The 25,124-nt window shown below is 52.2% G+C and overlaps 2 protein-coding genes across 7 annotated transcripts in view; one reads left to right on the top strand and one right to left on the bottom strand.

The window, feature by feature from the left end:
* DYNC2I1 (dynein 2 intermediate chain 1) overlaps nt 1–11,970 on the bottom strand; it is a 38,741-nt gene extending 26,771 nt beyond the window's left edge. For 2 of the 5 annotated variants that reach the window (XM_045198739.3, XM_045198740.3), the window contains exons 1-7: nt 11,734–11,970; nt 10,360–10,413; nt 9,579–10,023; nt 7,664–7,752; nt 5,695–6,003; nt 3,220–3,275; nt 1,942–1,996 (exon numbers count right to left, since the gene is read on the bottom strand). In XM_045198739.3, the coding sequence (XP_045054674.2) occupies nt 1,942–1,996; nt 3,220–3,275; nt 5,695–6,003; nt 7,664–7,752; nt 9,579–10,023; nt 10,360–10,413; nt 11,734–11,748 (1,023 nt within the window). In that variant the 5' untranslated portion in view covers nt 11,749–11,970. Of the gene's footprint in view, nt 1–1,941; nt 1,997–3,219; nt 3,276–5,694; nt 6,004–6,743; nt 6,854–7,663; nt 7,753–9,578; nt 10,024–10,359; nt 10,414–11,733 lie in introns of those variants that run through there. The other 3 variants (XM_045198738.3, XM_024564479.4, XM_045198741.3) reach the window with 3 other exon arrangements.
* Nucleotides 11,971–16,569: 4,599 nt separating this feature from the next.
* Nucleotides 16,570–25,124, top strand: part of ESYT2 (extended synaptotagmin 2) — a 48,232-nt gene continuing 39,677 nt past the window's right edge. For both annotated transcript variants that reach the window (XM_053926244.1, XM_053926242.1), the window contains exon 1: nt 16,570–16,971. In XM_053926244.1, the coding sequence (XP_053782219.1) occupies nt 16,660–16,971 (312 nt within the window). In that variant the 5' untranslated portion in view covers nt 16,570–16,659. The remainder of the gene's footprint in view (nt 16,972–25,124) is intronic.

Here is a 25,124-nt window from a genome sequence, read left to right as displayed (position 1 = left end):
GGGACAGAGCATGGCCAGGTCAGCAGCTGCAGGGGTCTGCAGGGCACCCACAGCCCACCCCACACTGCCCTCCTCCCTGGGAGGGGCTGCCCTTGGCAGGCAGGGGCAGGGGCCTGTCCACTTGGAAACGGGGACACGATGGCACCCCTGCCTAGGGCCAGTGAGGACACCACAACACGGCCCCCGCACGGGAGCAGCTGGCGGCCGGCCCCTGCTGCGGCCGCTGGTGCAAGGAAGACACACTCTGCAATGTCACCGTGTAAGGCTGGGGACAGCGCGGCGTGTCACCACGAGGGAGACGCAGAGCTTTCCACGGCCAGAAAGCCCTGCCGGCCTGCTGCGGGCTCTGCACATACGAATAACTGACCCAAGAGGGCTCAGTGCTGCTGCTGTGGAACCTGCTGCCTAACTGGGGGCCGGGGCGAGGGGTCCGATGGCCCCAAGCCACGCCGGTCACTTTATTTTGCTCCTTCGGTTAAAAAAATTCTTGTAAAATGTCTCACTGATAATGTCTTCTGGTGACTCGATGTTGAAAGGATGATACTGAAGAAATGGTGGGTCGTCTAATGTGTCGTTAAAATTATCTTTGTTTCCTTTTTAGTTTTTAACGTGACTGCCAAAAAATGTCATATGACAAGTGCGGCTCACCCCCCAGGGAACAACGCTAATCTAGGGCTTACAGGAAATCCGGAGGCATGAGGAAAACATTAAAAACCATGTGTTTCTACCCCATGACCCCACGTCAGCAACTCCACCCCCAGAAAGTGGGAGGAGGTGTCTGCGTCGTTAGAAACGGGGGTTCCCATGATGACTGAGGGGACCGTCTGTGGCACGGGTGCAGGGGAGAAAGAGAGAAAGGCGTCCCAATGCCCACACACACGCCAGTGTGCGAGGAGAAGGGTACACAGGAAGGAACGGGCGCGGCCAATTCTCCCTGGCAGTGTGGCTACAGCTGGACAGTGAGTGGCCCGACCACCCCAAAGCGATCACATAAGACGTGTGCACACCAAGCCACACACTGTATGAACTAAATTATGTAAAACCGTGTGTGTGTGTAGGTGTGCGAAATGACACACGTAAAAAGACGGCACAAATGTTCCAGGGCCATGGATTCAGAGAACTATCAAGGAGAAAAATTCTCCTTCAGATAGAACAGAGGCCGAAATCCACCACATTACTTATAACACAGCAAAACCAGAAAAGGTTCGGTGACAAGACCCCAGCGTGCCGCTGCATGGTTCCAGGTAGTCACGGCGAAGACCACTCCAGTGACAAGCGGGAGCTGCTACCAACTCGAGGCCTGGGGACCTGGGGACGGCGCGGCTCTCCTGTTCCTCACTGCGAGCCTCTGTGCTGACACCAGCTGTCACACGACCACTTCTCGACCTCCCGGCCCCTGCCATGAGGTCGCCGGGCCTGGGCTTCTCTCCAGGAAGGTTTCCAACTCTGACGCCATTCCTCCCTCACCACAGGCCTGCTCAGACTCTCCATTTCTGCCTGAGGCTGCTCCAGCAATTCACACCTTCCCGGACTGCCCCTTTCACCTGAGCTGCCTGGGGCACAGCGAAGCGCTCCCTGAGGGGCAGAGGGTGCTGAAGCCTCCACTCACACTGCGTCCCCTTCCTCCCGCTCCTGCTGTCGGTCCTGCTTCCTGCATCTCGGGGCTCCTTTTCCAGGGACGCGTTCATTTACAGCTGTCACCCCTTCCCATGAATGACCGCTCGCAACATCAGGCAACGTCCCACTAGCACAGCCGCTCGAGCTCGGGGACAGTTGCTGTCTGATGGCTTTTCGTCCATCTTCCGACTCTCAGTCTCTCTGAGTCCAGAGGGTCTCCTCTGTGCCTCCTGGAACCCCAGCCCCCAGCCAAGCTGTCTGCAAACGAGGCCTGTCCCAGGCGAATGGAGGGCCCAGCCAGGGAGAGCAACGTGAAGCTCTTACCTTCCTTCTCGTGTCTCTCTCTCTCCCACTACTCCTCACTATGCTCTCCGCATGCCTGGAAAGAAAATAAGGTCAAAGCCAAAGTTAACGTTAAATAAAGCCTTAAGAAACAAAACACTTCCCACATCAGTGCAGACTCATCATGTTCGGCAAGATTGAGAGCTGCTGGGAGGGGCAGATTCCCAGTGTGCTCTCGGCAAACTGTGCACACGCACGCAGGCCTTCCTCACGCTTTACGGTCTCAGCGACCAAGGCCTCCAGTGGGGAGAAGAGCCTGTGTTTTCACAAACGTGTGTACGAATCTGCATCTTTGTAAGAGCTAGAAAATTCCTTTAACTTTATTATCAATCCCAAATGTTATTTTATGTTTAGTATAACATTTGCATGTCCAAAAAAAAGATTTATCTTAAAATATTATATATTTTTTACTCATATGCTCTGTGTTGGTTGGGACCTATAACTAAGGCTTTCGAAATTTCCAGCTGAGTCTCCATTGCTGGAAGCTCACTCATGGCCATCCAGTGCAGCCCATGGTCTAAGACACAGAGCCGAGCACGCTTCTCACGCATTCTGACACATCGGCAGTGTGCAAAGGCTGGGGGGATGTCCCCACCCCACCCCCGGGTTAAGTGCTACCTTTGCTCAAAGTTGTAAGAATTCAGGCAAGGCATTTAGCCCGAGTTTTCCTAACCTGTAAAAAAGAATGACCAAATATGGCTGCCATAAAGAACAAATTAAAATCCAGGGCTTATATACAAGATGGTTTATACACAAACTCTACTCTGTAACCTTCACACACCCCACACAAAGGAGGTATTTTTTGGTGAAGAACAGGCCCTGAAGGGCCCCCCAACTTCCCAGAGAAAGGCAGACAGGCCCTCTCTGCAGGCGGAGGCCTCAATGCTCCCACAGGCCTGGGGGGCTTGCGGGCAAGCACGCATTTAGCACACACGTGGACCCATATCCCCTGCAGACACTCCACGCTCCCAGGCTGGTCCATCTTATGGAGGGGCCGTCTTCCAAATGAGCATTCCCCCAAAGTGAGTTCTGACTTTCTAATTTTGTATGAGCAAATATAAAACGGACCGGTACTCTGTTACAAGCTCCAAGGCCCTCTGGTGCACTTGAGATCCGGCCTGCAGGGCTGTGTGGAGCGTCAGTGAAGTCCAGTTACCACTCCCTGCCATTTACCGGCCATAATGAGGCCCAATAAAAAACCGGCTTAAAGTATTCTGTGTGTGACATGTAATAATCAACCGAAGAACGTGTATCCCTTACTGGCCACCAGTCCCGTCTCTCTTTGAGCTTGCACCTCGGTTTCTGTGTTCACCATTCTGCAAGAGAAAAAATCCCATAACCACTAGTCAGTGGATCATAATGACTGAACCGTAATTAATAAACTCTGTAAAATAAGCATGGGCTCCACACTGAACAAGAAACTACTCCACAGGCGTCGCTTAACTGTTGGTATTGGTGTTTGTAGTGAAGTAGGTGATTACAGAGTGGGTGAATGCAGGTGACCATGGATTAGCTCAGTAAGGAGAAGTGGTACTGATCAACTTCCCGTTCTTCTGAGGGAAGCGGGGCTAGTTCCTTACACTGCTTAAAATCAAACTTCCAAGCATTTGGAATGTGGCTGTTTCACAGATCTATGCACCTGCAGGAAAAAGTTAACCTTCGCTTACACTAATCAATTTTTTTAAATAGAAAGCATTAGAATGTGTCAGTGGACACGTACACATGGGCTGAGGAGATGCTGGCAGGGAGTGCCCTGTGGGGGACGCAAGACCAGCTGCGGAGAGAGACCCGAGAGGGCACCGCCCCCACGTGGCACAGGAGGAGCACAGGCCTGGGATTCACCAGGAACAGTGAAGAGCGAACGGGGACTGAACTGCCGGTCTAGGGGCCACGCACAACGTGCCCCCAAAGCCCGGCCACAAGCTACCAGTGCCCAGACACTTTCTCTGGCCTGGAAGTTTACTTCCAGGAAGTTACTTCTAGAAAACAATCGAAGACTTGCGTTAAGATTTTCTGTGGTCATCAGAGAATAATTTCTAACATCCCAAAAAGGCAGTGACTGCACGTTCAACACTTGGTTACTTAGGAAGGAACCAAGGTCAGGACCACACGACAGACCACCAGCTGCCTGTGAAACGTGCCTGCGTTAAAAAGCAGTTCCCAGAATCCAAAGAAAACAACAGCCTGGCTCCGAGGCCGCCCTCCAGAGAGGCCACCTACGGACCAGAGGGGCTGCGAGCCTGAGCACACGCGCCTCCAGGGGTCGTTTTGGAGTCGGGGTCACAGTAACGGGAGGAACAGTCTGGCCTTGGTCTATAAAAGTGATGGGAGTAGCCCGAGAATGGACTCAGCAGCGCTGGCAGGAGAAGGGATGGCCCTGGCTGTGCAGCCCGTGTACTGGAGGCGCCTAGGCCCCGGGGCGCTGCACAGGGACGTGTGCGGCAAGGGCTGGCGATGACACAGTGCCCCTCCACACCCAACTCCAGGTATGTGGGGAGCTGGCGCCTGTGCTCAGGGCCCTGCTTCCAGGACATGAGGGCCGGACATGAGAGGCTCACAGAGACAAGTGACAGGGCCACTGCCACCCCTGGAGCAGAGGGGAGCAGGACCCCACACTCAGCAGAGGCAGGAGGTCACTGATGCCTCTGCCAAGGCCGTCTCTTCAGGTCGCCGCCATCAGAGACTCTGCTGACACCTCGCTCTCTCACCGGGGACCGGAGGAGGCAGACAGGGGACACACAGTCCAAGCCCTGTGGGGAGCAAGGCGCAGCCCTGCTCCACACCTGCAGCCCCGGTAGGAGGCACCCTGGACACCACAGTCCCCTCAGTGACAAATCTGTCAGCCACCAGGCTAGCTCACTAACTAAGCTGCAAAGTGTATTTCAGTACCTGGAAGTCAACGTGAAGAAAAACGTTCACTATGTGATTCTCGCTAACCGCTCCTGATGTGACGTTACCTACTCCTTGGTTCATCCCTCTAATGTGATGGGAGTGGCCAAAAAAACCAGAAGCACCATGGAAATTAAACCTTCTATTTGGCTCACAGCTGTGTCTTCAGCGTCTGCAACAGTGACCGCTCGTAACTATGAACAAGGTCTAAACGAGGGGGTTTGTGAGCCATCAGAAGACTTTCCCAGGACGAACGGGTGCGCCTGTTTGCAGAGGAAGGTCAGTGGACGAGCAGGGCACCCTGAGGCCCTTGCCCCGACCCTGGGGACACTCTGCGTCGTCTCGGAGGGAGCACGGAATTGCACCCGCCTTGGAGTCTGGACGAGCCACGCAGCCGGAGCACGGACGTGCAACAGAACACACAAAGGGAAGCAGGACGCAGGAAGCAGGCACAGCAGCCGTTCTACCACACGGGAGGGAGACCCGCGCCCTCTGTGATCGATGCGTCTGTGCACACTCTGTTCTGATCTGCTGGCAGACGGAGATACCATCTCTGGCTGAAACACTTTCTAAATTATTCACTTAATTTCCCCTTTAAAAAATACCAGCTTCCTCTCCAATATTACATTTCAAACTTTTACGATAGATTTCTGAACATGTGTTAGAATATGTGCCCCCACGTCCGAGGTCAGGAATCTCTACTGACCACACAACACGGGTGTGACCACGTCTTATGAGGGGACGTGGGACCCTCAGCCCACCAGGCTCGCCCCCGCTGCGTTCAGATGCACCTCCTGCGCTAGGGCGGCTTGGGGCAGCCTCGGGGTGAGGTGCACAGACACCCACCTTGGGCTCCCTTTTCCTGCGCTCTTCTTTCGACAACCTCTCTCCTCTGTCCACACGGCTGCGGTGCCTCTCGTCACGGAAGTGAAGGCCTTCTTCGTGGTGTTTCTCTTTGTGCCCTGCATCCCCTTCCCTTTCGGAGAGCGAGCTGCCCTTTTCTTTTGAGTGCCTCTCCCTTTTCTCCCTGGTGCTGCTTTTTTCTTGGTGCTTCTTTCCCCGATCGGGCTCTCTGTGCTTCCTGTGTCTTCTGCCCTCCTCCTCTTTGTAAAGCCAGTACTTGAGGGGGTTGTCCTTGCTGTCACCGTACTGCAACTGCGAGGGGCACAGTGGGGGTGCGTGAGCGTGTAGAGTGCGCACTCGTCTTCCTTGCACACTACAACAAAGGTGGGGCGGGCCGGCCACCACTGCCGCTGTGCTCCCCCACCCCGCACCCCCAGCCCCTCTCCCACTGTAGGGACCTTCCTACACACACACTCCAGAGGAAAAGTCTGCCGCTCCGCCAGCCACCCGCCCCCGCACAGGACAGCATAACCCTGCAGCCCACCGCCCTCGCCCTGCACAGTCCACCCTCCCTCACAGCCTGTCCTTGTCGCTCTGGTCACCCTCCCCCCAACACCTAGGTGTCCCGGGCTGCACCTACACTCAGGCCCTCCCGTGGCACTCTCCACAGGTGCCCCTCGGGCAGTCTCCATGGCAGTTCACACGTCTGCACCCCACACACAAGGACACTCTTAAGACCAGGCGCCCTGGTTTAGGCATCCCTGCACCCAGACCACCATGGATGCTCAGTGACAACGTGATCACCATCTCGAGGTGGTGGCTGCTGGGGTGCAGGTCAGGCTGCCCTGTGTGGCATTTGGGCTCAAACTCCCGGCTTGGGGAGCATCATCAACACTTCCCACAGAACCCCAAACCGAACCTCCCCGCATGCCAGCAGTGCTCTCGGGTCACTTGTTCCCCAGCTGAGAGTTCTGACCGTACAGCCCAGCCCCCCCAACTCCATCCCCCGTACTCCTCTCTTCCCATGGACCCCGATGTCCTCATGCCCCCACCTTGCTCATCTCTGCAGGATACTCTTCCCAAGAAAACATGCCGACGAGCCCCTGACCAAACTCCTCGGTTCAGTCTACTGCTTGCCTGCCCCAGAATAAATTCAATGGGGATGAAAGATTAAGTCCTAAAAAAGACGGTTAAGGACCCAGAACAAAACAGAAGTGACTAAACACTGATGTGAAGGGGCTCTATACCTCAACTGCTTCATAATTTTAAACTGAAAAATGTAGAGATCCCACAAGTAAAATTCAAAACACACAGAGATGCCCTGACCAGTGTGACTCAGCAGGTTGGTCACTGTCCCACAAAACGCAAGGTCGCTGGTTCGATTACCGGTCAGGGTACATGCCTGGGTTGCGGGTTCGATTCCCAGTCAGGGCATGTACAAGAGGCAACTGATCGATGCTTCTGTCTCACATCGATGTTTCTCCCTGCCTTCCCCTCTTTGTAAAAACAGACAGACAAAATCTTAAAGCAACGCAGTGACACATGAGGAGCAGAGCTCATCTCTGCAGCGCCCTTAAATGAAAGACCGTCAGAGAGGGTGCAAGCGCACGCCGGCAGGGAAGGCGTCGCCGTGTGCGTCAGGCCCCCAAGAACAGGGAGGTGAGCCCGCCACATACCTGCGGACACCACCCCACCGTCCTCCCTGAGTCACACTGTGCTGGGGTACGGCTGCTGAGACACTGGGTGGCACCCCGAGGACATAAATAACTCCAGCCTTCAAGTGAGGCAAAGGGGGGACGGCTACATTTATTCGGATCTAGCGTGCTCCCTTCCGGAAGGGACCCTAAGGAGGTGAATGCAGGGTTCACCCCCGGTGTCTTCTCAGGCCCGGAGCCTCCACTACAAGACTTCCACAGCGCCTCCAGTAACAACAAGGCATCTGCCCTGCGGCGCCTGGGCCTGGTCCACCTACCTTCCTTTCCCGGTATCTTCTTTCTCTCTCTTTGTCTCTCTCCGAGTCCTCCTCTCTCCTCTCCTTCTCGTCAGCCCTTACTTTACTTACTACAAAAAGAAAACACACTTTTCACATTCCCAAACTTCAGACATCGAAACAGCCTCCTGACTCATTGCCGCAGTCTGCACAGCACACGCTACACTCCAAGACCACGTATTAACACAGGGACACGTGCTCTGCAGTTGCAACACACTCCGCAGCCTCAGGAATGGGTCTAGAGGATCTAGGGCCGAAGATCTGAGCTGAAAGTGGGATAAAGGACACGACAGGGGCAACTGCCACTGAGGCAACCAGGCAAAAGTAAAACTAACGGCTGGACGCTTGGAGGCACCAGCCAAACGCACGCACCTCAGGGTCCCCGTGTCCCCGACGGGCGCTCACGGCAGCACAGCGGGTCCAGAAACACGGGCCCGTCGGGCAGATGTCTCTGCCAAGTGCTCAGCAGCAAGGGAGTCAATGCCACCTTGGGGTGAGCGGGGGACCCTACTGCTTGAAGGCACTGCGGAGGCAGGAGGCCCAGTGACAAGGATGCCACCAGCAGCCATCGCAGCCACCACCCCCTGCACCGGCCACCAGGGCGAGAGGCCACAGGGACCAGCAGGGCCCCTCACAATCGCTGAGGGTACACATAGCCCCATCCAAGAGCGAAGACAAGATGTTCACGTTTGAATCTGCACGGGCAAAAGTCCTTAGTCTTAAAATGAAAAGAACCGACATTTTACAAGATGAGGACTGAGTTAAGCACCCAGAGACCATCGAAACAAAGGTCATTCCTTCAAACAGCATTCGCTGAGCACTGACCACTTACCTAGGACCCTGAGGTCCAAGAGATCAAAACAAGGGGAGAGGGCTCCCCAGAGGCACCCTGTGGGGGAGCCGGAGAGGAGGGTGAGGTGGGCAGGTTCCCACAGACAGCAGGAGAAAGACTGGGGTTGGGGTGAGTCCCACGTGCTCTGGCCTAAGCACCAAGAGTGCAGGCGCCCGTGGGCCAGGGACAGGGAGCCTGGGGCTGTTGGAAGTTCAGTTCAGGGCATGTGATGCCTGCCGCGTGTATCAGACATCAGGTACAGGAGGATACACAGGCCTGCCGTTCAGGATGAGGCCCAGCTGGGGAGTGGAACTGGGAAATCAGTTCCCCAACACACTATGGTATTTCAACCATGAGACTAGATGCTGTCCCCTGGCAGACCCACGAGGCTGCCCCTGACTGTACCACACCCAGTAGAGACACAGCAGACATTCCCGGAGCTTCACCTGACGGGGCAGGTGCACAGGCAGCTGCAGGGCCCTCGGCATAGGGGATAGCCCACATCCACAGCCGGGCCCTCAGCCTTCCAGATGGTTCTAAGAGCAACTACACATCCTCCTATGTCTTCCTTTTATGCTTATGTCGGCCAGTTGCATTTTTACAAGAAGCATGTTCTATTTGTATCGTAAAAAATAGTAAGGATACTCCGAGTGGGGAGGAGGGAGGCACCTTTACTTTAGAATTCCTAGGAATCCAGATAAATAGTTAAATATTGCTTAAAGTAAAATGGATACTTCAGAGGAAATCTTTTATCAAAAAGCATAATTTTTGTTTATCTATGATGTGGATTGAGATTTATGGGGATAATTAATCTGAAATATGTTTCAATAGTAAAACTCCAGCAGATGATGAGAAAATTGTTACTCTTATCACTTGCTTAGATGAGTTTTAAATACGGAAGAGGAAACCACTGTGCAACACGCACAGTTCTGCCAGCGCACAACTCGCTGCAAAGCTGAGCCACCTGAAAACCCAGGGAGAGGACGGCGGGGAGTAAGCGCTTCAGAGGGGCATGCCCCATGTGACAGGCTGTGGGACAGGAACCACACAGCCCCAGACACGCACCTGACCGCATCCTATGCTTGGGTAGGTCGGGGGGCAGCCTGCGCGTGTCCAGGCCCAGCAGGTTGTGGTGTGTGGTGGCCAGCCTGGGCTCCTCCCACCGCGCGTGGAGCTCTCGGTCACGCTCCCGGTCCCTTTCCCTCTCCAGGTCTTTGCCTCGGCTCTGGTGCTTCTCCACGTCCTGCTCTCGGGCCTTGTCCCTCAGCCTCTCTCTGTCCCCGTCCTGGGCATCCCTTCTCCTCTCCCTTGGTTTCTCCCTGTCTCTGTCCCCATGGGGATGGCCTCTGGAGCTGTGGCCATCTCTGTCTGCCACCCTCTCCTGGCGCTTGGCCTCCCGGTCTGGGTCCCTGGGCTTCTGCTCCTTGAACTCCGGGGCGTCCGTGTCCGAGTCCTTATGTAACTTCTCCTTGTGCTTCCTCTCCTCCCTGGGTGTCCCTGACTGTGCAGCCTAAAACAACAGAAAGGGAGGGGTTTCTGAATGCTCAGTAAAGGGCCTTAAAAGCCACTGGCTGCCACTACATCCCCCCCACCCCCCAAACAGAAAGGGCAGGAGTTTAACACACACATGCGGCCTGGGTGCTGAACCACGACTGGAACTGGAGGGCTGGTGAGATGCTGGCTGGGCTAGGAAACCCTCTCCCACCACAGACCCAGAGCTATTGACTACATGGCTTGACCTCTGAGTCAAAAACGCCCCTGAAATGAACCACATGGAAGCAAAGTCGAGCCAGGAAAAACCTTCCAACCCAATTGGACCCAGGCTCAGATCTTTGAAATACATTACCCAAAGGTGTCTTCTGAGGTCATCTGCTTTCCATGTATCATCTTTGGTTCTTCTCTAGAAAGAAAAGTATAAAGTTAGCATTTTCCAAGTTTAAAATAACCAATTTTGCAAGCCCTAAAAAGCTGCTTTTCACGAGGCCATTTTAACCAATGACAATTAGTCCTTCCTACATGAGAAATTACTGTCTACCAGAATAAAAGGTAATAGAAATACAGATTCTTAAAAATTATTCACTAGTCTAAAATTACATGTAAATGATTGCAGAATGTGTTCCTTTGGCTCCTTCACAACATAAATGTCCACGTTGCTTCAGAGCTCAGGCTGAGCATAGAGCACACAGCCCACACCTTCCCCACGTCACTCTGCTACCTGTCAGTGCCGTCACCTGGCACTCAGAAAACTTGCTTTGATTAATCAGGTGCTTTCTTCATAAAAATGACAGGTCAGTCAAGCATTTGGGAAAAACCAACACAAGAAAGAATCAAGATAAACAAAATAGGAAAATTACCCAAGAAAATAAAAAGAAATCCTTATTTTTAAAATATCATTAAAGTTATATCATTGGAAAGATCTTAAAAATATTATAAGCACAAGTTCAAACATATGCTACAAAAATGAGCAGTATGAAAATAAGAATTCTTAATATTAAAATTAGCAAAGTAAAACGTTTAAGTAGATGAAGCTAACCATAAAGCTGGAGAAATCCCCCAGAATATATACACATTAAAAGAAAGAAAAAGAGATGGAAAATGTAAGCCGCCAGTCCAACAGCTGACCAGAGACTGAACCAGAGTTCCAGAAAGAGAGAATGTTGAAAGTAAACACACACACACACAAATAGAAAATGTCCCCGAAGTGAAGATAGACCCGCGCTCCTTTTTGAAAGCGAGGATCAAATGTCAATAATAACATCCCCACCCGGTCTCACTGCTTGGGTCTGCGGCGAACACTGCTCATGAGATCATAGTACAGTGCTTGGTTTTCAGTTTTAAAACGCAACCTGCCAGCAAACCACGGGAAACTTAGGCTACACGATCACTTAGGAACCGAACCCGGACGGAAAGGGATCGAAGACGACAGACAGGTCAGGGCGTTTGTGGACGGTAAGTGCAGGGTAGACGGAGGCGGTAACGGTGCACGGGCTTTGACACCGCACAAAGGACGCCTGCCCGTCCAAGTCCCGGGGGCTCAGGAGTAACGGGAGGCCTCGACCTCCGACCTCTGATCTGCGCGCGTCCCGGACGGGAGTCCGTTCGGGGCTCAGGCCCGCCAGGTGACTGGACACAGGGGGTCTGGACCAATTATCCAAGTTACGCAGACTTCCCAGAGATTCCACCCCCCACCCGGGAGGACGCGCAGCCCGTGTGCACCCACCTTCCCTGGCTCCATCGCCGTTCTCAGGCCCAGGACGACTGCGCGCTACAGGCGCGGCCCGGGTAGGACAGGCCCGCGTCGTTGAATCCACCGCGCGGCAGGCGTCGCTGACTCTTAGCAACCAGCAGGCTCGCGCAGCGGCGAGCGGAACTACGGCTGGCCCGGCATGCCCCTCGGCCTTCCCCAGAGCGCCTGCGTATCCCCGGCTCCCAGCAACCCGCAGGCACGAGCGTCAGTGAGCCGAGCTACCGCTGGCCTGGCACACCGCAGGCACCCACAGCGCGTCTGCGCGGTGCCGACTCCTAGCAACCGGCAGGCAAGCGCAGCGGAGGGCCGAGCGATTGCTGGCCTAGGACTCCCGGGTCGGAAAGGGAGCGGGCACAGACGGAAATGGGCGACGCCGGAGTCTCCCGCCCTGTCGGGTTCCCAGTGGTGCAGCCCTCCGTGCGGAAAGAAGCTGGGCTGACCTGGCTGTGGGGCCGGCAAGAGAGGAGCTAAAAGAGGAAAGTGAGGCACATCTGCCGCTTAACTGGCTCCACTTAGCCTGGTGGCACCTGAACCTGACTCGTTAGGAAGGTGGCGTGTCCAGACCTCGCAGATTCACCGTCGGTGATGGAAAGGGCTATTCATCTGGATGAGACTTTGCACTTTACAGATCATTTCCCGTATGTTGTCACTTGATAAAACACAACCTCTAAGAATGGTAGGAATCAATGCATTTGAAAAAGTAGTCGTTGGAAGGATGACTTTTTCCGTAACACTAGAAACAAGAGTTGAATTGTGAAGACAAAATGTTCTGCATCTCAAGTATATTTTATCTCATGCAGGATGGAGCCTTGCCTGTCCCATTCCAGTGAGGCGCCTTGTAACTCACTCAGCTGTTTCCAAAGACTGTTTTGCATTTCATTAATATGTAAATGATACTTAGAAAAGATTACACTAAATGTTTTCATACACCCACAAGAAAGAGTAAACTCTTTAATCATGTTACAATGCATCAACGAGCATGTCACTGATAGTCTGCGCTTTTGATAAGGTTTTTCTGCAGACACAAAGTTTGTTTTTCTGACATCGTATTTTTGAGTTACAAACTATTATGAACCAGTTTACAGTTTTATGGATCCATCTACCAGTTCCAGATACAAAGGCCATTTATTCAGCTCCTTGTCTTAGAGAAATTAATAGATCCAGTAAGCCTTTTACATTTAATTATACGCTGGTTTTGAACATATCACTCCTACCCTTTTCATTTCCACTTATCAGCACTTAGGACGAACATAAAAGGAAAGTAGGGAAGGCATTATCACTGATAGCTATGATTTATTTAGGGACTGCTCCAAATGAAGCACCGAACTAAAACTCCATTTGGTAATACTTAGTTCTCGCAGCATCCCACGGGAGGAAGGCATGTTACAGTTTTTCAGATTAGAAGACTGAGGGCCAGAAAGGTTAACTCGCTTGCCTGAGGTCACACAGGGCTGTGGATGATCTGATGCCAAGTCATTCTCTTAACCAGCGTCATCCTGTCAACTGAGAAAACAGCTGATCCCGACGGTCCTAGGCAGGCACACTGCATGAATGACCCTTCTCCCTTGCCTCCCAAGTGTGATCACTAACTCCTGTCGAGATAATTATGTCTTGTTTATAGTTTTTCATTCCAGCCCCTACCAATCCATCCTGCATGGCAGCCAGTCATCTAGCACGTGAATCTAATGTCACTCTCTTCTTATATCTCTTTCATCGCCAAACAGTAATCTAGAGTCGCCCAAATGCACCATAGTCACAGGCTTGGCAAATGTTTCCTCTTTCTCACTATCCACCCCCCACCCTTACTTACCAAATAGATGACTATAGAAGAAGCTAAAAACAATCTCTCCTTAGACTTCTTAAAATGATTATTTTGTAAATAACTCCTTTGCCAATGAATTACATTTTCTCTTGAAATGTTATTTCTCATTTAGATGACTTACTGAGGTGTTGGAGAAGGGTCATTCGTGCAGTGTGCCTGCTGATGACTGTCAGGGTCAGCTGTCTTCTCAGCTGACAGAATGACAGTGGTTAATTTGAGGTCATAGGAACTATAGAGTGCTAGAGATAGAAAGCTAAAACACAGTCTATACTTGCTAAGAGAAAGAAATATGCAGACAACTATTAAATAACTGGAATGAGAGGCAGAGTGACTCCCACCTATACAGTGAATCCTCTGTAGAGGTATTGGGGATGCAGCTGGGTCAGGGAGGGGTGGAAGAGGTGGCGGGGATGGTTGATAAGGTCCAGACTTAGGCAGGAAGGGATCTGAAACAAAGCGGAAGGGATTGAACTTAAACAGAAGGCAGCACTTTTCTCTGAAGCCGGAAAGGATGAGAGCAGAGGCTGCAAGTTTGGCTTTGTTCTAGAACAGCCACAATGATGCTCTTCTTTCGTCTGACAAAGCAGAGCCTTTCATTGGAGAATTGTCTGCACAGAAGGGAAGAAAAGAGGTAACAAGAAGAGGTCACAGGAGAGTGAGGAGGATAAGGAATAAAACACCAGTGAGAACCGAAGAACTGAGTTGGGCCTGTTATTAGACTCAGCGCAGAGAGATGTTCTACCTTGCTGGTGTGATTAAATACAGGGAAGTGGGCTCACAAGGGCAGCTGGGGCCGGGAGGCTGATTGGTGTACAGCATGGACACTTCTCTCCCATGTATGTGACATCCCTAAGCCCGCAGGTCAAATACTTTATCGCAGACATGCAGGATTTCTTATGTGGCTTGTGTTCACAGTCTTTATCTAGGATGTGATTCTACAGCCCTTCAGGACAAGACTCATACTCCTTCCTGTGTTAACAAGCAGTTACTTGTTGTGAGATCATAACTTAGCCATGAGTGGAGGGTGGCATCTGAGCAGTAAGCTGTTGCAGGAAGAGGGTTGACACCATATCACAGGGGTGGGCAAAAGGAGGTCTACAGTTGTTCATATGGAAAATAATAATTAATAACTACTAATAGAAGAACGAACTGTTACATGTACTCAAAAGTGTAAACCCACTTTTGCCCAAGCCCCATATTTAGAGCTTACATAACATAATTTGGTAAAGAACAACACAAAACCACTTCCTTTTTGAGATTTAGTGTCCTCCACCTAAGGTGACTGTTCTAAACCCTAAGAGCAAGGGTTTTGAGATACATACTTATGTCTCCATAGCAACATACACATATGCATACATAATCACATACAGGCTCACAGATGAGGGGAGGAGAGAGTGTATTCATTCAGCACCTGCTGTGCCAGGCACAGTGCCAGCCTGAGGATGTGCTGGTAAACATAATGCGATTCTTACACTCAAGGAACTTAAAAGCCCAGTGGAATTATTAGAGAGTTTCGCAAAGTTACCAAACATTTCCCCAAGGTCCAGGTGAGTTAAGTCTGATTCCTCCAGCCTAGCAGCTGATGGCAGCTTAGTCTTTAGATGGCAGTCCTCTTCACCTCACACAGCAAATGGTGTGTGAACATTGGTTTTATCCCAAAGACGCCAGGCTTTCTCCCTGCAGCTACTGCAATATGTCAACTAAGACCTTAAAAACATAAGCATGCTTTATTTCGCTTCTATAGTCCCTACCCTTCTTCCTAAAGGTGGTAATTCAAGGCTACTGGTAACAAAATTTGAAGAGTGGGGCAGGGGGGGAGGGGAGGGGTGGAAACTAGGCCTATGGATATTAATTAAAATTCCCTTGGAAGTCATTGAACATGCTGAAAAAAACTTAACTGGAAATTACTGATTGAGTTTCCTGGAAAATAAAGTGACCACGGCTGTTGTGCTTCTCAGAAATCACAAACAAGATCTAAGCGAGTCCTCCCAGCATCGAGTGGGCCAGGACTGGCCAGGCAGTGAACACCTTTCAGAGGAGCACATCCTGCCCTGAGTCACCGCGGACACGTTTTCTGAGCCGAAATTCCTGCATTTTACATACACGTAAAGGGCACTCATCCAGTTGTGTTTATTTCATCTCGTGGATAGCCGCGATTTCCAAAACGAAACACATCTTCACGCAGTGGCATCATCGGCACGACGAGAACTTTATGGCGCTGCAATATCACCCACTCAGAAACGTGTTTGGTTTGGTTTTGGGGCTTTAACATGTTAAAAGTATATTAAACAGCAACTTCCCAAACTCGGCAAGTGTTTGCAGCACGCAGGAGCGCGCACTTATCGTCCCACACCAGCCCTCCGGGAGCTGCGCCTCCGGCCGGACCCACCCGTTGCTCCGATGCCCACAGGCAAGCGAAAGAGCTGCCCCAACGGCCGGCACCGCTCCGCAGCTGAGACCGAACAGGCCGCTGCCACACCACTAGCCCTACCCGGCCTCACGCCCGGCGGGCCGCCGCCCAACGACCCAGCGCGCGGAGGCTGGCCCACCCACCCCAGGAGGACCGAGCAGGCCAGCCCCGCCCGCCCTGCGGAAGTAGGTGCCCAGAGCCGAGGACCACGCCCGGCAGCTCCCGGAGCGTCCACCCCGCCCAGCTTAAAGAGGTCCAAGCCGACCCCGCCCACCGAGGCGATGACATCACACAACCCCCCGCCCACCCCTAGGAGCGACGAGTCCCGAGTCTAGGACAGCGCGGGGTTGCTGCCTGAGCACCCACCCAGCTCCGCGCAATGACGTCACTCCACCCACGCCCACTCCTGGCGTAGCCTGCGCCCCGCCCACCCGCTCGATGACGTCACACCGATGCCACCGCCCACCCAAAATCCTGGCAGTGCGGAGACAGCTCCGGCCCGCGGCCCCGCCCCGCCCGCCCTGCGCACTGACGTCGTACGCCGCCCGCGGGCGGAAGCGCGGGCGGGCTCTAGCGGCGGCGCCGGCCCCACAGACGGGCGCTGGAGCGCGGGCTGAGGCGTCTCGGCGGAACGGGACGCGCTTGCAGCGCGGCTGGGCGGCTGGCGATGAGCGACGCCGGGGCCCCGGGACCTGAAGCCGGCGCTGCGCGGGCCGAACCGGCCGGCGCGGCGCTGAGCGTGGACGTGGCGGGGCTGCTGGCGCAGCTTGCGCGCAGCTTCGCGCTGCTGTTGCCGGTGTACGCGCTCGGCTACCTGGGCCTGAGTTTCAGCTGGGTGCTGCTGGCGCTCGCGCTGCTGGTGTGGTGCCGGCGGAGCCGCGGCCTCAAGGCCACCCGCCTGTGCCGCGCCCTGGCGCTGCTGGAGGACGAGGAGCGCGCGGTGCGCCTGGGGGTGCGCGCCTGCGACCTGCCCGCCTGGGTGAGTGCGGGCGCGGGCCCCGCCCCGGCCCCAGCCCCGTGCCCCGCGTACCTGCCGAGCCACTGTGCGCACCGCCCTGTGCCCCGCACGCCTACCTGTCGGGCCTGGCGTGCAGCTGGCTGCGCGACAGACCCGACTCCGCGCGGCTCGGGAGTCCGCCCCGCCCGGCCCCTCCCTTGCCCGCCGGTCCGGGTCGCGCCGGCAGCCCCCGCACCGGGCGCCTTCCCTCTCCTTTCCCCGGCTCCCGCCGCGTCGCCGCCCCTCGGCTGCTGCCCCGGCCGGGGAGGGGAGGCCGACTCCTCTCCGTGCCCGGAGACTGGGTTGTCCGGACGCCCCCGAAAAGCCGCGAGGGTCCCCGCACCGCCCAGCGCCCCGAAGTTGCTGCTGGGACGACCGTGGAAAATCCGGCGCCGTGCGAGCGCCGCCGCCAGGCTGCACCTGGGTTGCGGGTGAGCGGGACGCGGAGGAAGTTTGGGGGCAGCTGCGCAGACGGGGGCGTCGACCGACCGTGTCCACCGCGCTGTTCTTGCCGGTTCTCTGCGTCCCTCCCTCGGCTGGAGGGGACGGCTGGGCTCGGCCGCTGCTGCGCCGCCTGCTCGCGTTCCCTCCTGCGTCCTCGGCCTCGGCGGGCTCTGTGCGGCCGGCTCCGGGTGACGGGGAGTAGGCTGTCGAGGTGAGCACCGCGCCCTCCCGGAGGCTGGGTGTGGAAGGGGCCGCCTGCCCGGGAGGAGCCCGGGCGCAGACGGCCTGGGCGGGGCAGGTGGGAAACCGCAGCCCTCGGCGGAGACGCTCCTCGCCAGCTCCCCGGGGACGACGCTGCGCGGGGGTGGGCGGGCGGGGCACGGGGTCGAGAATCGAATGTCCAGGAGCCGGGAGGACCTTCGGGGGCGTCCCTCCAAGTTCAGCGCTGCCAGGACGTGGCCAAATTCGGAGAGCGGGCAAGTCGCGGAGCCTGCCGCGCGGTTGGGGCCGAGGTCCCCAGGAACCCAGGCGCCTGCATCGGTGTCGGGCTCTGGTGTGAACCGGCCAGTAACAGCCCTTGCGGAAGGCGCGCTGCGCGCGCGCAGAAGGGACGGACGCCGTTGCTCCTGCCGGACCCGAAGGCAGGACGTTTTTCTTTAACAGAAGAAAAGGGAGATTAGCCGGAGATTCTCCTCCTGGGGCTTCTCTTCTGTGTGATTTACACCGATGAACCATGGTGTTCGTCCCACGGAGCGAGGAATTTATATTTCCTCCCGAGTTTCCCACGTGTTTATTCGTAACTTCTCTCTGCACTGACGCCGAACGTACAGGTACTTACAGGTGCCTGCATCGCTTACAAAGCTTCCGGACGGATTCACGTGCAGCGGGACAGCGGTCACATCCGAGGAAAGCACTAGCAGTCTGGGGTTTGGGGGGGATGCTTTTATCCCTTTTTACAAATTTTATTTTTAATCGAGGTTGACACAGTTTTTATGCTTGGTTAGGTTATCATACCCATGTGTTATTGTCGTGATAAAACCAGTGGACTACACTGTCCAGAAGAGTGTCTGCTGTTTCGCTTCGGCCAGGGAGCAAAGCAACAGTAGAAGAAGCCACCCGTAAGAAAAGTTACGACTTCTCTACTAGCTTTTTGATTCTTACAGTACATACCCGGCTCACAGGGTTCTGAACTTTGGGCTGGTGGTGGTCTTTGAATGGGATACACGAGGTCTGTCCAGGAAGTATCCAGCCATGTAATATGAAAAATAGACATTTGTTAAAGAAGATACAAGATACAAGAAACATTGTACATAGGACAATGATGCCTTTTCAAAGTGGGCACCTTGGGACCTCTCACAATTCTGCCAACTGCCATCAGCTGCCCCGTCATATTTTCCTGAATCTCATCGATAGTCTGAAATCTCTTCCCCTTCACTGGTGATTTTAGTTTGGGGAAAAGCCAAAAGTCACAGGGCACCCGATCTGGGATGTAGGGGGCTGAGTCACCTCCGTGATTTGATGTTTCTCCAAAACACCCTGCACGAGATGTGATGCATGAGCAGGCTTGTTGTCGTGAGGAAGCTGCCGGTCTCCTGTTGCCCTAGCTGTGGCCTTCTGAATTATCTGAATAGTTTCCATGGGGGAATGTTCAAGCTTAATGGAAAATTTGATGCAGACTCGTTGCTCCACTTGCTCATTTTGAATGACGGCCACAGCGTCTACTGTCCCCACTGACTAGTACAGTGAAGTTGTCATCGTTGACATATGCACATTCCAGTCCACGTTCTTTGGCTGCCAGGTCACACCCATGCCGCGCAAACCGTTCTTGCTACAGTAACAATGACTGGGCCCCTTCCGTGCAGACCTCGTGTTTGCACACATTTGCATCGTGTGTTTCACAGCCGTGAGTGAGAGCAGGGCTGGGAGCAGAGGGAAAGTTGAACTCAGGGACCCACTTCCAACCCCACTTTTCGGTACGTTCACTTACAGTGTTTTTAATTTTTACTTAGTCAAGTAAAAGTTTACAGTGGATATGAAAAATGAGATATTAAAGAATATTAGTACTTTGAGAGAAATATATATGGTTTTGAGTTAATGCTACTGGCATATGAGAAATACCTTTCACTTAACGTGATAATTCTGTAAGACTTTGGTCCTACAGCTTTAATGTAAACTGCGTTATTATTCATTCTTCGCTCTTTTTTTTTTTTTCTTTTCACAAATGGAAAAGGCATGGCAGGTTTGGGGTGATGGACTGAGGACTGGCCTTTTTTGTTGGACCAGTGTCTACTTAACTGGGCCCTGCAAACTTAAGACTACAGGTGAAGAATATTCTTGAGTTTTTGAAGAGATATATAAGAACAATTTTCTATTGGTATTTTCATTTATTTGAAAAATTAGAACTCAGTAGGATGAAGTCTTTCCCCTTTTCTGGTTTCTCGGCTGCCAGTAAATGCTACTTCTGTGGCTGCAAATAAATAGAGACCCAAACCTGTCCTATACAATATTCATGTTACTCAGCTGTTTTGACAGTTGGTCTTTTGTTACTCTAATCCTTTAATGATTGAGATTTAATGCTGTTGATACTATTGTGTACAAGTTTTTCTTTGGGGAGAGCTTTCTTCTTATCCTGGTTCTGGGAAGTTAAGGAGAATTTAACTGTAGCCAAAATTTAATGTATACTCTTAAGAACCAAATGAACAAAGGAAATGAATACACTTCGGCCTCATGTAAACGAACGGCAAATGTTTGCTTTTGTTCTCGGTGTTAATCATTGACTTACACTTTATGGAAATTTTGTGAGGACTTGTGACAACATAGTTGGTGTAGCTAAATCAGGAAGCACAGCTCAGCTATTTTAAACCGTGGTTGCAACTTTAGCACTTAGATCCCAGCGAGATTATGTGCTTTGTGGAAGGTTAGAGTCCTATGACTGGGAAGGGATATGGATGCTCTTTGTTTTTAAGATTTTATTTATTTTTAGAGAGTGGGGAAGGGATGGCGAGAGAGGGAGAGACACATGGATGTGAGACAGAAGGCTGCCTCTCAGACGTGCCCCCACCCACCGGGGGCTGAACCCATAACCCAGGCGGGTGCCCTGATGAGAACTCCACCCGCCAGCCTTTGCCGGGTGGGACCGCGCCCAAGCAGCAGAGCTGCCCTGGTCAGGGCAGGGTGGGTACTCTTTGGATTTCTCGCTCATGCACTCGCTCGCTGCTGCTGGGGTTCAGCATTCAGTCAGAAGAGAGCAGCCCGAAGTCGCTAGACATACAGCAGTGCGTCCCTGGTTTTTAGTTTAAACTAGAAAGAGATCTGAATCTCTTCTAGTAGGGGGTATGCTGTGTGCACGGGTTTCCTCTGACTGTTAGCCTCCCTCTACATTTCAACATGGGAGAATATAAAGCTCGGACTGAGATACAAATAATTTAAGTGAATATATGGATTGAAAATATGTGTAACATTTAAATTAACATGTTACAGGAAATGTGTAAAATCTAGATACCAATCCTGTGAAGGCCCTACTATGAAAAACCAACTAGTAAGTTAGTGTTCTTGCTAGGCCTCGTGAACCTCCTATTTTTTTGTAAGTTTTTATGGTTTCTACATTGTTTGCAACATTTAACTTTGAATAATATTACAGATGTTGTGAATATACTAACACCGTTGAACTGTATACTTTAAATGAGTGAATTGTATAATATTTTAATTATATCTCAATAGCACCATTAAAAATATTATAGACATTGGATTTCTTTTGAAAATAAAGAAGTGGAGCCCTGGCTGGTGCCGCTCAGTGGACTGAGCGCCGGCCTGTGAACCAAAGGGTCCCAGGTTCGATTCCCAGTCAGGGCACAGGTCTGGGCTGCCGTCCAGGTCCCCAGTAGGGTGCACACGAGAGGCAACCACACATTGATGTTTTTCTCACTTTCTCCCTCCCTTCTCCTCAGTCTAAAATTAAAAAAAATAAAAAATAAAGTAGGAAGGGTGACCAGTTAAAGTACAAGGTCAGTCATATGTACCTCTTTGCTAATAGAATTCCAGCTAAAACTGTTACATCTTTTAAAAATTATTGTTCCAACTTAAATTTGGAGACATGTACATTTTAAAGAATATTTAATGAAAGGGGTGGGCTTATGAATGCCAAAAGTAAATAACTAAGTAAATATTTTTACCTCACTGCTGTTGCTTTAAACACTATTATTATATAGGCTAACAAAACAAATTCTAATCAAAAAGCAATAGAAATCATGCGATGTAGATATAAACAGCCGAAATGTGTGTGTTCTGTGAGTTACTCTAAACTCTTACCTTTGATTCTAGGTTATCAGTACATACGTATGTCTGTTTGAGAAATTTAGCTTGCAGATTGGTTTGTTTTATATTAGATACATTCTAATAAAGCATGACTTTAGAACGTGCTGTTTGTGGTTTTGCATTGTATTATGTTTTGTTTCCACGTTATCTTTTTTAGTTCCCACAACTACCGTATTTTGCCATGTATAATGTGCACCTGTGTTTTTGTGCACGTTATACACAGGCTTATTGTACCCATTATTATGCCCATGATGTGTAATCATTATACCCGCGTATAATGTGCACCCTTATTTCTCCCTCAAAAATTTGGGCAAGAAATGCGCACTATATGCGGCAAAATGTGGTATGCTGCCTCAGATGAATTTTCTTCCTGCGTCTGCAGATCTAGGGGGTGCGAGGGGTCACCCTACCCTCACTTGTGTGCTCTCTTGCAGGTGGGTAGGGGCAGGGTGTGCTGCCCCCTGCCCCCAGGGCCCTGGTGGATCAGAGAGAGGATGGGAGGCGGTTAGTCTGACAGGGTGCGCAGAGACTCATTTGGGGACAGTAAGAAGAGAAGGACATGACACTATTCAGTGGGAACAGTGGACAAAAGCCCAGGATTGAGAAATTGGGGGCAGGTCCCAGGCGGAAGCTTAGAGCCCAGTAGGGCAGGAGTGCCCGTCTCCCTGCCCCGGAGAGGGAGCTATAGGAGAGGGATGGAAGGTTGCACAAGGCCCAGACACACTTTGGACCAGGGGTGAGTGGCCGTGCTCAGACTGGGGCCTGTATTCTTAGGGCGGCCTCCCCACCCCCCACTCACTCGGCCTGAGCACAGAAACTACTCTTGAGGTGTGGGGTGCTTGGGCAGCGGAGGAGGGAGCGGTTGTGACGTGTTCAGCCTTAAACATGTGAAATGAGGTGATGGAACCTCCTGTGCTGCGCAGGAGAGCTGTCACCTCCCTTCAGTTGCCAAAAACTTTGCAGCCAAGGCTGCTGCTGGATTGCGGTGCTGTGTACCATTGAGGTAGCTGGAGTACCGTCCACCTTCGGCCAACACTCTGTTCTTTTCTGCTCGTAAGATCCATGCTGTGCCTTAAGCACTGAGTCACCTCCTGTTCTGGAGTCGGGTGGGGCACAGTTCTTACATAAACAGTGTTCATAGTTGTCTCTGTCATGGAAATGTTTTTCTGCCTAACATGTTTTATCTGTAAGTTTTCTCGTCTTTCTCTCCGGCATTGATTTTTCTTCCTTCATTTATTTTTCTTTGTTGTCACAAAAATCTTGTAAGTTTTTTTAAAGAAAACCATTTACTTTGGTGAATTTTTCCTAGAGTGGAGCATTTTAAGGAAGTAGCGCCACTTATGATGTGTAGGGATTAAAAGCCAGCCTCTGTTGATTCACCTCTTCGCTCAGCCAGCATGTCTTAGCCGCTCGCCATGTTCCAGGTGTGACAGGTGCCAGAGACGCCAACGTGAGCAAAACAAGGTCTTCAACTCAAGAATTTGCTAGCTGGTAATGACACAAACCTATTTATAGTACTCATTTTAGTCATCATATACCATGAAGTGTTTAAAAATGCTTATTCTTTTTAATCCAGGCCAACCATTTGCTCAGGAACATATGGTTTAGGATGAAAACTTTTCAAGACTTGTAACTACATATGGGAACAGGAAAGGCAGCTCTTTTCTAGACTCGTAACTACATATGGGAACGGAAGGCCTTCCTTAGGCCTTCCCGGCGATGCAGTGGTGTGATCGGGAGCATTTTGTATACTTACAATAGCTCAACTCTTCAAACCAATCTATTTTAAAGCAAAGATTTTTACTGATGAGGATTAACACTCTTGTAGGGCTTGCAGATCTAGCTGTGGCTAAACGAGCGAGTGCACGCTTTGCCCTCTCTGCCTGCGTCCTGATGGGCACGTGTAGGACGCTCCCGGTGGACCCTCTGAGGCCCGCTCTTACCTGGTGCGTTTGTAACGGGCCACAGCACCGGCACATCCTGAGGGCGGGCGCCTGTGTGCCAGCTGCGGCACGCTGCTCTGGAAGAGAGCTCTGCTTTCGTGCCTGGGGGCCAGTCCCGAGTGGGTGACAACCACACCGGGGGCAGACGCTGAAGCACAGGGTCCTTTGCGCTTTTTTTGTGTGTGTGTGTGTGAAACTGTCATAGGAGCTGACCTTAAGTTCTTCTGTTTGTTCACTCAGTGAGGTTCCCCTTTCTGCTTGCAGTGAACGTGCAAGTGGGTCTTTCTTTATTTCTTGTGTTACACCTACACAGCTTCTAAAAACATGCCTTTTCTGGTACGAGGAGACTGCACTCGTTGCAGAACATTTCACGCTTTGGGGAACGGTACAGAGGGGCCGAGTCCCTGCAACCCTGCTGACCAGTGGTGACTGTTGTGAGCACGTTGGTGGTTTCCTGAACGTTCAGTGTGCGTGTGTTATGCCCACCTTCATTAAGCATTACGTGGTGGACATTGTCATTCCTCTTCAGAAATATGACTTTGGCTACTGCAACGTTGGCCACCTTACGGGAGGCCGTGCCTTATTGCAGCGATGTCTGAGGGGCAAATTCCAAGCACGAGATTGCAAGGGAGTACGTGCTGTGAAAAGGAAGAACTACAGTTGCGATATTTAGCTTTCTGCTCTTTTCAACTTATGAAAGGTTATTTGCTTGAGCTGTTTATCAGATCTGTGCAGGATATATGAACTATTTTTGGACTCATGAGTAGCGTGATCATTTTAAGCAAAGGTCTAGCTCTGGAGAGCACTGTTTGTCTTGAATGGTGTGGGGTTGAAATTCAGGGTGCCTTTATCCAGATCTCCTCGCATGTGAATTAACTTCAGAAGGAAAGCGTTCCTCCCACATGGACTCACAGCTTAAAATGGCTTTTCCTCCTCTGTGCTGGGCTGCTGAGTTGGGATGTCAGAGTTTATCGGCAGGAGGAATATTGTACACTGAAGTAGCGCAGTGTCGTGGCGGCTACTTTGCCGATTGCCGAGAAGGCTCCCAGGACTGTCACTGATGTGCAGGTCCCTGGCTGTGTGGCCAGGGTCAGCACCTGGCACTCGAGTGGGCTCCTCCTGGCGGCAGCCTCCCACGGGAGGGCATTGCTTCGCAGGCGCACACTGGAGAAGCAGGCTGGGTGTCTGGTCTGTGCAGGCTCCTGCCTGAGACCCCCTCCCTGACTCCGTGTCTTCCCCAGGGTCGGCCACACCTCTTAGAACCTTCGTTTCCTTCTCACTAGGTGGGCACTGAAACGAGCCTGCCAGTGGTGAGCTTCTGAGGCAGGAATGGGGAGAGACCCAGGGACAAGCTGACGCTGGAGCCGGGCCTGGGATGGGGGAGTGGGAGCGGGAGTGATGCCCCCCATGGCTGGTGCTCCTTCGGCATCTCCT

The sequence above is a fragment of the Desmodus rotundus genome, chromosome 6 (genome assembly GCF_022682495.2).
Source record: "Desmodus rotundus isolate HL8 chromosome 6, HLdesRot8A.1, whole genome shotgun sequence".
NCBI lineage: Eukaryota > Metazoa > Chordata > Mammalia > Chiroptera > Phyllostomidae > Desmodus > Desmodus rotundus.
The sequence above is the reverse complement of the archived record's forward strand: the minus strand, read 5'-3'. Positions and strand labels throughout refer to the sequence as shown.